This window comes from Egretta garzetta, unplaced genomic scaffold, assembly GCF_000687185.1.
Source record: "Egretta garzetta isolate BGI_Z169 unplaced genomic scaffold, ASM68718v1 scaffold77, whole genome shotgun sequence".
Lineage (NCBI taxonomy): Eukaryota > Metazoa > Chordata > Aves > Pelecaniformes > Ardeidae > Egretta > Egretta garzetta.
Window position 1 is genome coordinate 154,765 of NW_009260130.1, and position 16,165 is coordinate 170,929.

Below are 16,165 nucleotides of genomic sequence, written 5' to 3' on the forward strand. Positions count from 1 at the left end.
TTCAGTATCTAAATTAAGAAATAAGGTAAACGCCACTGTTTCACAGTTTATTCTTGCTTTTCCACACCATAAAATTTATTCACGCATCTGCCTTTGAACGTTTGAGATAGTCACTCTGGCTTAAGTGCAGTGATCGCTCTGTTTTCATGACAGCAGTAATAATTGAATGGCCTTTCAGATTAATTTTCTGCTCGTGCATAACTCGTTACTGAAAACAGACCTACCCATAGGTTTGAAGGGTGACATTCAGACTTAGGGTTGAGCCGACAGGGTTCCATTCCTCTTCTCGTTAACGCTACATGAGCTGCTCTTTTAGCCCGTCATTAGAAAAACATCCCTCACCGCTGAGTCCCACCAGCTGCAAACGAGGTAACAGGAAAAAAAAAGCGCAGAGAAAAGCAGTTGTCCCTTGAATTTCGAACTGCCGCAGGGTGGCAGCAGGGGACAAGGATAGTGGCTGCTGAGTGAGGGATTTGAACAAACCCACTGAAGCTGCGTATATCCCTCGCAGTTTATTCCTCCATCTCCCTGCTGCTCCCAGTAAAACCATGAAGCCCTGCAAGACACCGACGAGGCCTAAGCAAGGACAGGCTTTTCAGTTCCTGTGCTCTTTTCCATTTGGATAGCCTGGTAGGAATGCACACTTTCACGTGGGTTTGTGGGGAGTAGGTTCTCAAATGGTCAGCCAGCCTGTCCTGGCACAAAGTCACGGGATCATGTGCGTGTGCAAGGAGGTGTGCACAGCAGTAGGTGAATGGCAGTCAGAAGTACATGGACACTTTCCTGTATGAAATTGAAAATGGTTGCTCTGCTCCCTTCTGTGCTTTTGGTCATTTCAGAGTATTTGATTGTAATTCTTTACTATTTGGGGGTTACGGTAGTGTCACGGCAAATGCTGCCAGGGAATTCTTTTCATGGGTTGATTTGGGGTGAGAAGACTCACATGAGAACCAGTCCTGCAGATAGCCATTCCTGTGTACGATCTGCTGCCATGCTCCAGTGTGTGGGGAACCAGAAGCCATATATTCTGCTGTACAAATGCCCATTTCTTAAAAATAGCTGCTGCGTTTGGATCTGTGGAGCTGGCCACCTTGCTGAGGATCTCAGGGAAATCCTTTTGTTTGGGAGAAAGGGTGACAAGCTGATCTGTAGGCAAGGAAAATGAATCTCCAGGGCTGTGAGCCTGGCATCTTCCATGGGCACTAAATTCACTTGAGAAGACTTTTTAATAATTATAGAAGGACGGGGGAATAAAGAAAGGGTTTGCCAAGTGTGATGCGATGACAATGGCTTGGACCGTAAAATTCCTCCTTTGTACTGGCACCATCACTCTAAGCCGCACGCTGTTGCCATTATCTGGTCCGAAGGGAGTTCTCACTGCGTTATTGTGCAGTGTGTGTGACCTGGCAGTGAGTCAAAAAGCATCGAGCCGCCGTGCTGTAATGAACTGGTCCAGCTACTTCTGGAGAGTCCGTTAGCATTTCCTTCTCATTACCTAGGGATGCCTGCAGTACTCTTTTGCCCTGAAGGACACGTCTCTTGATGTTCAGCTCTGTTTTAATTGCTGTTGGCTGCTCTAAGCTTCAGTCTTCAAAGAGTCCCTAAAAATTTTGATGTCTGATTCTCATTAAAATGAGTGAGGAGTGCATACCTAAATCCCTTAGGCAGCTATTGAATGCCTGGCAAGAGCTCCAGTCGGTTTGTGAAGCATGGCTCTGCTGCATCATCTGTGTTTTTTCCTGTCAGGTATAAACCATTTGTGGTTATTAGTTTGTATTAGTAAGCTCAGGGAGGAAGGAGGAGCATGATGAAAAGGGAATATAGGGCAAAAGAAAGAAAAGGAAATGATAGCACAATGAGGGAGAGGACAACCACAGCAAATAGAGAAGAATGAAAACTATGGAGACAAGTGGGGAACCAGAAATAGAGATGGAAGGACATCCAAAAGCAGTTCCTCTTAGCTGTAGAAAAGGGAACATCACCATGAGAGAATGGCTCAATGCTGGGGACACGGTAGAAATATTAAAGGAGGGGGAGTCTCATTTGGCATCACTACAGCGTGACCTGGCAGTCAGAGTAGAGAGTGCAACTCCAGCACTAATGTGTGATTCTTTCTGTGACCCTGGAAAAGTTACATAAACACGGCTTCTGTTTTTATTCCTCTCTAATTTAGGAACAATACTTCCTGCTTTCTTCCCATGGTGCTGAAAGGTCAAATTTGCTAATGGAAGGAAAGTTCTTGAGGAGCATTATTACTGTTGTCATTACTATTACTATTATTGCTATTTAGAATAACAGGAATAAAAAAAAAAAAAAGCAGTAACTGGCCATGCTGGGGCCAAGGATCTGTCTCCAGGAGAGTTAAGTAAGTAAGTTCCAGTAGCCAGAACATCTCGTCGTTTTAGGTTTACCTAATTTATGGAATTACCTCATTGCAGGGCAGATTTTCTTGGCATTTCTCTTTTGAATTCATGTGAGCAATGTGCCAAGGCAGGAAGTTCACCGTCTAGTCGTGTGGTGAGAAAACCCCTCAACAACTGTACTTTGAGAGCCTGCTGGTTGTCTTCTTTCTTCTCCGAACCCATCACAGGTGTGTACATCTCAGCTGTATTTTCTTACATGGCAATATTTTCCAGTTACCCCAAAAAGACACAATCCAAAGAAAGTCTTATGGCAGTTGGTCACCCTCTCAAGCTACAACCTGTAGAGGTTATGGCAATATAAATCGTAGCAGCAAGTATAGAAAAGTAATACAAAAGTCTGGGAAGACATGTAAAGCATCCTGTAAAAAAGGGCACAAGGCAGTGCTATGTAACAGGGATTGAAAGGCAAATTCCAAATGTTGTCATTTGCTCCTTGTTTTCAGAACAGACAGGAGGGAGATTAAAGAAATCACTAGATTTCCTAATATGATAGTTCCTGTGATGCTAGGTTTGGCTTTCCCCAGGCTTGAAAAATTGTCCGTGGAGTAGACAACAAATATAATTTTGCAGATGCATCTCCAACTGGTTTGTTTCCCTAGATGGCAAGGACAGGAGGAAGGAGGGTACGTAAGGTCATGCTGTGAGAAGCAAGTATGCAAAGCAAAAGAAACTGCCAACAGCAAAAAAATAATAACATGCTCCTATGCCTATCCATTTGCACTCAGTGCAAAAGGTGACATTTCCTGAGGTGGGCCAGTCCGTGAACATTTATATTTTGGTTTGTGAGAGAATGTTGGTCTGTGACATCCCACAGTTTGAGGGATACACTGCAACCACCAAGAAGGGCTGTTTGGAGATGGTATAGGGGGCCTGTACAGGTGCCTATGGAAAGGGTTAGGGAGCAATGATGTCATTGACTCAAAATCCTAGGGTTTGTAGGGTTCAGGCGGTCTCTTAACAGTACCTCACCTCAGTTTTAATAATCACAGCTGTTAACACAGGCCCATCTCCAGCTTTTTCTGGGGGATGGCACTGGGTGAGAAACATTAAGCGCTAGGCTCAGTTCATCTCTATGTGTCTGTGGGTAAAGCTGGTGCATGCTGCGTTGGCTCCTGCTACGGTGATCAGGACAGAGATGGTGACAAGGATGCTGGGCGGCACCCTGCACACTGGGAACACGATAGGAAGAGGAGTGGCTGGGGAATGGGAGTGTGCGAGATGTGGTTTTGCCAGTGATCCTCAGTGGCCATGCTCTTCCAAGCTGCACCGCTGTGATGGACTCAGTAGCCATGCAGTAGCTTTGAGGCAGCACGCTCTCATATGTTGGGTGGCCACATGTTTGATAGCCCCCTGCCTAGACTGTAACGGGCTCACTGTCTAAATGTCATAGGAACGGAGTTTTCAATTATCGAAACTTTGTGAGAAATGTGAGAAAGGACTGTGAAGTTGGGGGCAGGATGGCAAAGCAGGGTGAAAAAGGAGTCCTGAGTGCGGAAACCTTGGGTGTGTTTGGGGCAGAGCAGAAGGCCTTTCCAGCAGACTCTTTGACAAACAGCTATTTTTAACTCTGACATTGCAAAGCAAATATTAACTCTGAGACATGTGCAGTCACTGGCTTTGTGTGCTCTGGAGAGGGGCGAGCAGTATCAGAAACAACAGAGTAACAGGGAATGAGTTCTTGTAGCCCCTTGAGCTGATATCGCCCTGATAATCGCTGCAGACCAAACAGGATCAAGTTAACGTGCTCCAGGCCCCAGCGTTTGGATCACCTGCTAATATACCCTCTGTGGCATGCATGGAATGGTTTGTTTGCAAAAACCAAACAGCGAGCAAAGAAGTGAGGCTCTCTCATTCCCACATGCACTGGCAGGGTGTGTTCTGCAGGCAAGACTCTGCTGGGATAAAAGCTGGCCTCATGCAGGAAACCAAGAAAGAGCAGGAGGAAGCGATCCCTCAAGTTTTAACGCTGCAAAAGGGCGAGCATTACTCTGCACCTGCGCAGGCATCGCTTTTCTGTAGTTGCTGTCTGTGACTCAGGCGCACATCAGTGCTTTTCTTCCTTGCCTTGCCCAGTTGCTGTGTGCTGTGAACAACAGGGGGGAAAGGTAGGAAGAAGCAGTAATGACATTTGAGATATTGGCTCCCCGGACACCCTGACACAGAGCAGCAGGCAGCCAAGTTCTGGGGGAGCCAGGAAAGACGCCATCTCCTGTCCTCTAGCCACATTTTTCCTGTCTCTCTGGGTTGGCAGGAGAAGGACTGTTTGCTGCTGCTGTAAAGCATATCAGAATGTCATTTTGGTACCTGGGCACATCACAGCTGGCTTTATGCTGACTGAAAACAAGCTGATTTTTCCCCTGTCCTGCAGGTGCTCCTGCTTCTCCTCGCCTCTACGTTCAGTCCATATGTTGCAAATGTCACCAGGTAGCTGAAAGCGGGCTTTGCTTACTGTTGTCCCAGCTTCTCCGCATCTCCGTGTCCTGTCCCTCTGTTGTCTAACCTGTCCACTTATACTGTAAAGCTTGGGGTAGGAACCATCTGTGATGATGTGTTTGTACCATGCCTCTAAAAGAGGACCTGAAATGGCTCTAGGCATTACTGTAGAGCAAACACCAATTAGTTCCTTGTCTTGTGTATGTGGAGAGCGGTGGAGAAAGTTTATTGTTACTTTTGCCTCTTGTTACGGAAAAGATCCTGGAGGCTTCTTGAAGGCCTGAATCAAAGTTGTAGCATAGGTCCATCTTGCTTTGTGCATTAGCTGAAAGAAGACTTGATTTTCCCTGTCCCTTCCACTTTTAAATGTAAAAATCTCTGTGGGAGCCTAACCATTCTGTGCTTAAGAAGGTGGAAAATTATCTTAAGAGCTAAGCCTTCTTTCCTCTGCTGGCTTAGGAATTTAGAGTCACCAAGAGGAGTCAGATGCAAACTCATCCAAGCATGTCTTCTTATCTCTTGTAGCTGAAGCCAGCAATCTGTTTTCCATTCACTTCTTGCCACTTTTTGCTGAGGGGTTGACTGCTGAGATTAACCTTGCTCCCAGGACAGGAAACAATCACGCAGGAAATGGAAAGGTGTGGAAGTGTTGGAGCTTGTGGTGTAGTCCTAGGAATGACCTTGAATCCTCACCACTTGTCAGGAACTTGCATCCACCCTGCATGGATCACAGTGGCATTTCTGCAGCTGGATTGCTGCGTTGGTGCCCACAGCCACTCAGCCACTTTGCTTTGGTGCCAGCCCTCGATAAATTATACTGGGAACAGTCTTGATCCTTCAGGGAGCCTCTGTCTGCACTGGCACAGGGGCACTCCAGTAAATTGCATGCACTCCTGGTTTCCAGATCATCCAGGTTCAGAGGCTATGGGAAAGCAGTCTCGTTACTCCTTTGCTCCTGGGCTGGGTTTTCCCCTGAAGTGGGGACAGCCAGGTGTGCAGCCAGGCGCCGTAAATGGCATGGGGTCAGTGATGCTCCCTGCTGTCCTGGGGTAGCGCAGGTGCAGGTAGGGCCTGTAGAGAAGGGGTGGCGCTCAGTCATCAAGGGGTAAGCAGGCTTCCATCTGGGTCCGTAGCACTTGGTGCGGAACAGGCAACACTTTGCTGCTGCATGTACTTCATCTTGGCTTTTGGAAGGGAACAGGCAACACTTTGCTGCTGCTGCATGTACTTCATCTTGGCTTTTGGAAATACCCATAAAAGGTGAGGTCCTGGTAGCCTTTGTATCATAGGCTCCATACCATTTTCACTCAGCATCCTGGACAGATTCCACTTTGGGTAAATACAACTCGCTTGCCTGAAATCCCTCCTCCGAAAAAAACATGAGTAGTTCCTGCTCATTTCAGCTTTCATCAGGTCCAGCCTTAGGCACAGACAAAATAAGGATTGCCTCAGACAGCAGAGCAGGGGAACAGGAGAGGAGTAAAGCCACAGGGACTAGGAGTGATTTCTCCAGACGTGTCTTGAAGGAAGCTCCTCTGCCCCAGTGAGGGATGGATGGCCTTTCTGTCTAAGCAGCACCTACCTTTGGTCACTTGGAAGTGAGGAAAGCAGTTTTGACAGCAGAAGGGCACCCCAGCAGTGGGGAGAGGAAAGCAAAGGGGCTGCAAGCTGGCTGTGCTCCTTGGTACCCCACTTTCCTCAGGGTAGGCTGCACTGCTTTAACTGAAGCCAAGAGTACCCGGTGCTGGCAAAAGAGAGGATGCCGAGCTCCTGCTGTCTTGGTCTCCTCAGCTACCTGGGGAGGGCACAGCACTGGGGGAAGCTCTCTGCCACAGCCTTGACATTGAATTTTGCCACTCAGGAGAATCGAAGCATGAGCTGATGAATTCAGTGGAGGGGCAGGTGAGTTGATTTTGTCCTGACAGGTAGGAAATAAATGAATCTGTCTGTCCCCAGAGACACAAACAGACACACACATGCTGCAAAGAAGCCGTGAGCTGTCTGTGACAGTCTGGTGCAGCCCTGAGCTCATGACTCTTCTGTGTATGGGGTCAAGTACTGCTGAGTTTCTCTGATGTTGGCCACAATGATAAAATCAGAGCTGGTGACATTCCCTGCGAACACGGTGAGTAGATGTCCCTCTAGATTTACAGTGGTGCCTCTCTGATATAGTATCTGGAAAATAAGCCTGGGATGCCAGAAGTCTTTGTTGTGAATGGTAAGGGCTGGAGTTTTCCTTGCTAGGTGTCTTGCTCCAAGGCAAGTAAGTATATTCATTAACATGGTTCAGGCTGAGTGTGGGAGAAAATATGTTGGTTTGCCTGTGTTAAATAACAGATTTTTTTTGGCAGTGCCAGAAAGATTTCATGGCACTGCTAACCCTTCCAAACTGTGTAGTTTAACTTGTTCTTCTACTGAATAAAGTTCAGCCTCTCAAGGTGAATTCATTCTATGTGAACCTTGTATGACTACCTGGAATAAATTAGTCTCTCCGCTACTATGCTTTGTACTTGGGAGCAGAAATGTTACTGTGGAACAAACCAGAGCACTATGAGAAAAAAATCCCTTCCTTGCTTCCCTGCAGAATAAAACAATAACTAATTTGGCAACAGTTTCTATGGCTTGGAGTAAATGTCAATAGCTAAATTCTCTCGAGATGCATGTCTGCATCAGGGATGGGGATATCCAGCAGAGACACGGCTCCAGGGGGAGACCTTTGACTTAACTATTTTTTGATTGAATTGTCTTAACTGCTCTGTCATGCTGACACAGAGGTTGGGGACAATGAGGAAGAATTTCTGTCTGCTGCATGGGAAGCACTCGCTGCCCCCAAGTTGTGACATGGCATTAAGTCTGAATGAGGGGAGCAGCATATTCTCTGGAGCCATTCAGCAGCTCCGCAACTTTGTTTTTAGGTTTGAACCATCTCTGAACTCCACAGGAGCTTTACAATCTCCATCACCAGCATAAAGCCTAAATCAATCAGCTACTCAACGAGTTCACAGAGCAAGCCTGATTTGGCCCAGTGGGCCTCTGTGTGCGCTGCTCTGTACTGGGTGCAATACATGACTGGTCTGGTGTGGCTGTATTACAGCTAATAGTGGACAGGTAAATGAAAAACCTTACTCTCACCTGTTTGCTGTCCTAGTCTGGGCACTGAGAAGTCATTAAAACCTTGACTGTTGAATTTGGAAATGGATACAGGCAGTTTTCCTGTCTTTTCTCTCAAACTCACAGCTGGTTTAATCCTTTCCCTCAAGTGGCACCAGTGCTAATAAACTCATGAAGGACAAGGAAGAGGTGAACCCCAGATTCACTGAAAATACATCGTTCCTCCACTGGCAAGAATGAAAATAGTTCCAGTAAGATAGTTGAAAACAAGGGGTCCAAAGCAGAGAACATCTTTCTGTAATGCCTCTCCTGGGTGAACCATGGACTCCTTGTAGCGGAGGACGCTACCTCTCTCAGTTCCTTCGTGGAGCAAAATTTCTTCCCCTCTCACCCTGTCGGTTCCTATAAAATCTTTTTCAGCAGCTCAGGAATTCTGGGCAGCCATCTCCAGCAGTTCATTTGTGATGCTTCCCTTCCCATCATTATAATATCTGACACGAAAAGGGCAGTAGTTTGTCACCGCAATTGCTGCTGCTTATGTCAACACCCAGCTATGCTGGATTACTGTTTTTTCCAGAGCATCTCCCGGTGTCACTCAGCAGTGACTAACCTGCTGCGTGGCACAGCTTTCACTTGTGTAACTGCATACAGTGTGCGTACATATTTGCTTGCTTGCTTCTTTTTTTTTATTGAGAAACTTCAGCAAGTGAGTTTACAGTTGAGGAATCGCATGCACCATTCATAATATAAGGGACACAAAGATGGAATAATCCATCTTAAAAGCTACAGAGAATTTGTTGTTACAAAAGCTCCTCAAAGAAAGGGAAGAGAAAAGAGGAATAAATAAAGAAAACTTCTTTAAAATAATCAAGAAAGGGTCTCAGTTAGACAGCATTCTCTGAACCTACAGTAACCATAGCGAACCAAACAAAAGACAGTAGTAATAAGTCTTATGTATCCTTGGTGATCTGCTTAAGCAACTTCTTGCTTTTACAGTAAGCCAGAAAAAGGGAGAACAGATGGGTTCAAAGTCTGCTGCAAGATCTATTGAATGACAAGAAGCCTCCTCTAATGCAAGAAAATGAACTGGAGTATTAATGCAAAACAGGACCAGGGGTGGCCTTTGGGATTTCCGGGAAAGGGCAGTGGGCATGGAAGTCTTTACTGCAGGAGAGACAACTGAAGGGACTTGAGTTTGCGTCAGCCCGAGGAGACTATTGCGGCGTTTTGAAGTGGGTGTATTTCAGGAGAGGCCAGCTTGGCAGGGAAAGTCTTGTTCTCTCCTTCTGTAAGAGCCTGAAAGAATTGGCTAGATAAGTTTGTGAAAAACAGAAGAAAGAAAGAGCTGTGGGGGAGATGCTGAAACCACAGAAGTTTGATGAGATTTCACAGGACGTAGGAACCATCTTGTAGACTGTTGGTGGAACACTCTCTGGAAGGGGATGCTTTCCTGTTGCATGGTCCTAATTGGCACGGACTCTCCCCAGGGTCAGGGCCTGTGAGCTGGGGATTCACAGAGACAGTCCCTGGAATGAGGGCCAAGATTTGGATCATCGCCACCCACAGAGAGCTCAAGCATTAAATAGACAGGACAGACAAAGGTAGCAACAATTTGTCCATTTTACCAGTGGAAAACTGAGGCACGGAAGCCAAGAGTCTTTATGCTATTGACAAATGTTTTGCTGTACAGATGCTCCTGCTGATTTCAAGGAGAAAGGCTCTTCTCCCCACGTGGCAATGCCTGGCTCTACTCACAGATACCTGCAGCAAGACCAACCATTAGATCTACCCCTCTGAGGTTTAGCTCAGCTCATGAAGTTCAAAACCAGACTGGTTTTTTTTAGGTATTCCTCCACCCTGTGCTCGTCAGAGTCACTTTCTCATGACTCAACTTGGCAGAGCAGTGGGCTCAATCCAGCCAAAAGGAAAATACTTGAGTCCCCAGCCGGCTTCCACTGGCTCCTCCTGTTCCTGATGGATGAGTGACAATCCTACACCCAGAAGGTTTGCTGGCTGCATATCACCTTGTTTTTCTCAGCTGAAATAAACCGTAAGAGGTCTTACTGGGTATTTATTGACCTCTTACACTAGGTCCTGTAGCTAACAGCAATTACATTTTTGGTGCAAGTGACTGTCAAGGGTGATTTTGACAATGCTGTGGCTGCTCGAACTACTCCAGCACAACTTGCACACTTAAAACAGCAGAGGGTATTGCTGGCTCTGCCCGTACTGACTGGCAGCACTTAGAACCACTTGAGATTTAGGGACCAGTTGAAGACTTGCCTTCTCATTTACTCTCACTTGGGACCTGGTCCACAGGGTGAGACAAGTTGTTCAGAGAAGGCAACCGCATGCAGGAGTGGCCTGCGTGCGTATTATTTGTCTGCTGTGGCGTGCATAGCTTTGCAAGTATCTTCCATCCTTAGCTGCTCAGTGCATCACAGACCGGGCAGAGTCCCATCCTTGACTTTGCTCAGCCTTGTCCAGCAAAGCAGGTGTTCATTTCAATAGGTTACACGTATGCTGAGGTTTGTTTGCTTTGTTGATCATTGTTACACTGGGTAGAGATAGAGCTTTGTGTTTATAGTGCAGCTTGTTTTGTTTGAATCATTCAGTCCTTTCCTTGAAATATCACCAGGCCTTAAAAACAAATATTTTCAGAGGCATTCAGAGAGAAGAAATGAACGTGGAGCATCTGAGCCTTGCTTTGGGAGGCAGTGCCTTGTTTCTGGACTTTTGGTGGAAACTTGGGAGTCTTTCTGCCTCTTTTGACTCTCTGAGTGGTAGTGCCAGGTCACAGGCCTGTTGTGAATGTTTTCCTCCAGGAACTTTAAGGAATTTGCGTCTAGGGAACCCCAGCCGAATAGATGACACCCGTACCTAAGCAATAGACGGATGAGAAGGCTATCTATTATTAATAGATGAGATAGATAACTATGTTAGAAACAAAAGATCAATCCATATCTCCTTTTATATATATCTCTAGGTACGTAAGTAATAATGGTTTTGATGCTGCCATTAAAAGCTTCCAATCACTAAAAGTGGGTCTTGTTTTAGGTCTTGCTTGTGGATAGTTTCATAGAATCATAGAATCATCGAATCGTTTCATTTGGAAAAGACCTTTAACATCATCAAGTCCAACTTTTAACCTAACACTGCCATCCCACCACTAAACCATGTCCCTAAGCACCTTGTCTGCCCATCTCTTAAATACCTCCAGGGATGGGGACTCGACCCCTTCCCTGGGCAGCCCCTTCCAGTGCCTGAGAACCCTTTTGGTGAAGAAATTTTTCCTCATGTCCAACCTAAACCTGCCCTGGCACAGCTTCAGACCATTTCCCCTCATCCTATTGCTCATTACCAGGGAGAAGAGGCTGACCCCCACCTCCCTACAGCCTCCTTTCAGGTAGTTGTAGAGGGCGATAAGGGCTCCCCTCAGCCTCCTCTTTTCCAGACTAAATAACCCCAGTTCCCTCAGCCGCTCCTCGTAAGACTTCTTTACTATGGCATGGGCTACATGGCCTTGCAAGCTGTAGTTTAAGAGTCCTTGGCGTAGGCATAAGTTGGAACACATCAGGATTCGAAGAAAGATTTCTTTCAGAGCTGTTCATAATGTTAGCAACCTCATCAGAAGTATCACAGGGTTTAGTCTTCCTTCTAAGTCTTTGATTTCACATTATTTATAAAGAAGATTATGGAAGAATCCAAGTTTCCATTTTCACTAAAAAAGAGGAGAAAAATAATTGTCTAGCCCATGTGGCTGTGAAGAGAACTTTGAAACGGTGACCCTGTGGAGTGAAAAAACCCTAGAATATATAGGTACAATTTGGATTCTTAGAGGATAAAGCACAGATCACAATTTTGTTCGTTTTTTAAGGTCAGGGTTCCTCAAGGCAGAAGTCAATACAGCTGCTTCTGATGAGTACCTCAGCCTTTGAAGTAGTTGGTATTTGTTATAGGACATATTTTTCCAAGAATGCCTTTTCTCCATTATATGGGATCTAACACATCAAAACAAAAACATACAAAAAAATCCCTTCTGTTGTCTATATCACAAGTTGATCTAACCCATAGTATCCCACTCTATTGTGTTTCACTGAAATGATACCCACCTGTTTTTCTTTATGGCAGCAACAAACTAGAGCAATACTACATTTTTAGTTTGTTATTTATTTGTGCTGGCAGCAAGGTCTAATGTTTCATCTCTCACCCTTCCTGGTTATTGTGATACAAGGCTCTTTATATGAAGTCTCATTCCTGTGGTTTTATCCATTCTTAAGAAGAAAAGAAAAAACTCATTCATCAGGGGAATGACTTCCTGGTAGGATGAATGACAATGATTTTTACCTACCTTTGTAAGGGGTTCAGACAATTTATTAGCTAATGTTTGTGGAAGTCAGGTTTTAAGTTTTAGAAGGTACATGAGCTGGAATGCTATTGTTCAGAAGAACAGACCGACTTCACCTGTGAGAAATCACCATTCAACACTGAAACTAATGTTCTGGTAAAAATCTGGGTTATACGTCTACATGTGCTGAGTTACATGTCTGGGTTATGGCTTAATTACACTTTGCCTGGAGTGACTTGAAATAAAAGTAACTTCCAGAAGCGTGCGTGCGATTTCACTGCTCAGAAAATGGTACCCTTGCAAATAGCAGCCCTTCCATTGCCTGGATGAGAGTCTCAATCCAATTCAGATACACCTCTTTGCCTCAATATGATGTCTGGGAAGGCGAAGGCCTGAAGGAAGAGGTTTACTTGTAATGTGCCATGAGATGTTATACTTAAGTGTGGGTCACATGGCAACGGCAAGCACGGGTCACAGCTTCTGTTGAACAGGGACTGCCAGGTGCTTTGAATATCACCTTTTGCGGTGGCAAGTTTTGTAATAAAAGCTATATCAGTTGCACTCCGAACCGGCGGCACTCCTGAGCCTCCAGAAACTCAGGATTTGCAGTGCATTAACCCATATATGGCCTTGCCCTCTGCTATGCTAGTGTGCCTTTGCAGAGAGGGAGGGCATCAGTGCACAAGGCTGAGATTCAGAGATTCTGGGCCAAATTTTCTTGTCCTCTGCCTTGTCACTTAACCTCTTTGTGGACTTGGTGTATTTCTGCTGGCACGCTGATGGAGAATCAATGTGCACGAAGGACTACACAATGTACATGGTGGACCATACAAAACAGAGAAAAGTGCCCTAGGATTCTCCTTCTAGCTTTGCCACTACATAGCCGTAAGCAGACTGCTTACTTTCCCATAAAATTAAAATAATTGTATACTTTCTTTATATCCCTAGCTGAAAAACACTACAGAGGTGCTGCATGTCATTAGCTACATACACCTATGTGCATCTGTTTTACTGCTGGCCAGTAAGCAAGAAGTTGTTGTTAATCAGCCAGCTAGATCACGAAAGGGAGCTTGAACAAAAAAATCGCATCCAAGCTCTTTTAATCCCGGCTTTGCCCTTGGGCTTCTGCCTGGGTGCTCTTATCAGGAGGCGTTCCATGGCCGTTTTGCTGGTGTTCACTGCTTCCAAATACCAAAGACTTTTCAGGCTTATTTGAAACAATGCTTCTTGGCAGAATTAGTTTGGCTGCCAATGCTCAGCTTCCATCTATATGAAATGTAAGCAAGCACAGACCTTTGAGGAAGTTGGCTGGCAAAGGGAGACAACGTTTCTTAGTCAGAGAGCTGACTTGGGGGCTGGTAGACCTAATTCCTTCAACAGAAATGCATGCTCAGCGCTGCATGTGATAGCCAAACTGTGGCAGGCATGTCTCACCATTTCTTTCTGCTCTCTTTCCCGTGCAGATTGAAGAGGGAGGTAAAGCGGCCTCCCTGCCTTCCAAGCTGCAGGCTGGTGACGAAGTGGTGAACATCAATGAGGTGGAACTGAGCAGCTCCAGGAGAGAGGCCATCTCCCTGGTTAAAGGGTCCTACAAGAAACTGAAGCTAGTCGTCCGCAGGTAGGCAAGATCCAGCACTCCTTCCCTCCCTCTCTCCTGCCCCGCAGGGTGTCACAGCCATTCCCCTCACATCTCCAGCTGAAAGCCTATGACTTGGCCTGATCTTGGCAAAAGCCTTGTTTTAAGCGCACAGGTGTGAGCCCAAGGCCAAATGTTTATTCTTTTCAGCCAACATTTCTATGACTCCTTTGTCACTGATACCTCCAAGCGTGTGAAATCTCTTCCACTGCTCCCCTGCCACATGACAATCCAGGATTCCTGTTCAGTGATTTCCAAGCAGTCCCATCTTCCTTCAAAGTGCTTGGGGCTCCCTGTGAAAGGGTGGCAGTTCTGTACATAGCTCTTGCCTCATTTGCTGCATGTTATCACTGTTGCTGTGACAGTAGAAAGATTTCCACCGGCCTCAGCAAGATTTGGAGCTATTTCATGTTCTGCAGGTGAGTGATAGAGTGGCTGTGCTGACCGAGAGCAGTCTGACCGATACTGTACTCAGGATGTGGTAGAGCAGGGAGAGCAGCCGCTTCACCTGCATCTTTTGAGCAACAGCCTCTGTGCTATCATATGTTCTATGTTGCCGTTCCCCTGGTTGTCAAAGGCCTTGCAAATGGTAACGATGTCAGCATGCTGGGTTTAATGGTGTGCTGGGCATAACTCAGTTAAGCAAATTGTGCTGATCCTCTTCGGTGACATCAATAATATGTTTGTCTTAGGGTCAGGACAGAGAACTTGAATCTTGAGGTGCATTTTGAATCAGAGATGTTTGGGTCTGGAATTTGCCATGGGGGGACAAGCGGGGTTAAGACCTTAATACAGATGCTTCCTGTATGTTTTTTACTGTGGGTATATCCAAACAGTTTTTTCTGTGCCAGGTAGGTGATAGCTGGTATCCCTTTCTGGAGTGCTCTGTCCTGAATTTCCACACTTAGCCAGAAAGACATCTGGGTCAAGATCAGCATGGCTGAGGAATCTGTCATTAGCCAAACAAAAGGTGTCAGCTTGGGTCACTAAGTGGGAACAGCTGACTACCATCTGAGCGGTGATGTCCAAGTAGGACAGGTATGAACAGCTCAGACACCCTCGTGCTCTCTGGAGTATATTTCGTGCTTTTGCTGGCTATATTTTTTTATTTACCTAGAGCACCTATAGGTACTGACAATGACCTTATGACAAATTCTGAATGTTCATATACAAAACTGTTAGATGGTTTGCATAGCCATTGGGAGGAGAGTTGCGAAAGCAGTTCATTGCAATTTGAGTGTTTTCCAAAAAGAAACTGTTTTTATTTAAAGCCCAGGTAGATTGTAGTCCAACTGTATTGACTGAACAAAATGTTTAATTCAAACTAACAGCAAAATTGTGAAAATAGAACCCTTTGGTCACAGTTAATTTCATTTTGCTGAGATGAACTAGTAAAATAACTGGTTCTGTTTGGTATAGATTGAGAATTGTTTCTGGCGTTCGATCTATCCACCGAAGAGGTAAATAGAAAAGGAAAGAGAAAAGGATAGACAAGCAAACCTTCAAGTCCCATCACAGTTGTTTTGTCCCAGCTTTCTTCCTCTCCACTTCGTTTAGATATTTTCATTAGCAGCATTTCTCTGGTGGATACTGCCTATGTTGTGAAAAACCCTTTTGCAGCCTACAACCTGGAAAAAGTACATTGCGAAGATCGGTTCCTGTGTGTCTCAAACTGGACACCAGGAGGAATAAGCACTCTCTCTCTGCCTGGGTATATACATATGCATACGTGTACGCATGCACATATATGTATGTATGTATGCATATATGTCTTTATACACAGAGGAGTGATGCACTCAAGGTCAGCAGTGTCATAGCCAGGCCAAAATTCAGCAATTCCTAATATTTCCTTGGGAGATGCCTAAATCACGGGACCACATCTCTTAGGAAGCTTTGTGGCCTCTTTCTTCAAGCTAAAATAGAAAATGAGCAACTCTTAAATTTTCTTGGCTAGTTTTTCACCTGCAGTAGGAATCCTGAGAGGCAGAGCAATCCCTGTGGGCACCAGTCACATGTTCTCATTACGGTTGATGAGTTATTGACAGAGGAGGTGACCCACCTCTGAAAAAATCGACAATCAGCCAGCAGTGTTTTATGTTCCAAACTTACACTTCACAGTGTAACGTAATAGTTTCTTTCTCCATTATTTTTAAGTTCCCAAGACCTTTTCACCTTTTATTCTCCTTTTTAATGAGTATGTAAGGGTATTTGATG

The 16,165-nt window shown here is 45.4% G+C and overlaps 1 protein-coding gene across 1 annotated transcript in view; it reads left to right on the top strand.

Moving 5' to 3' along the window:
- Positions 1-16,165, top strand: part of SHROOM3 (shroom family member 3) — a 151,743-nt gene that overhangs the window by 31,731 nt on the left and 103,847 nt on the right. Inside the window, exon 2 of the mRNA XM_035896957.1 lies at positions 13,779-13,933. Coding sequence (XP_035752850.1) covers positions 13,779-13,933 — 155 coding nt within the window. The remainder of the gene's footprint in view (positions 1-13,778; positions 13,934-16,165) is intronic.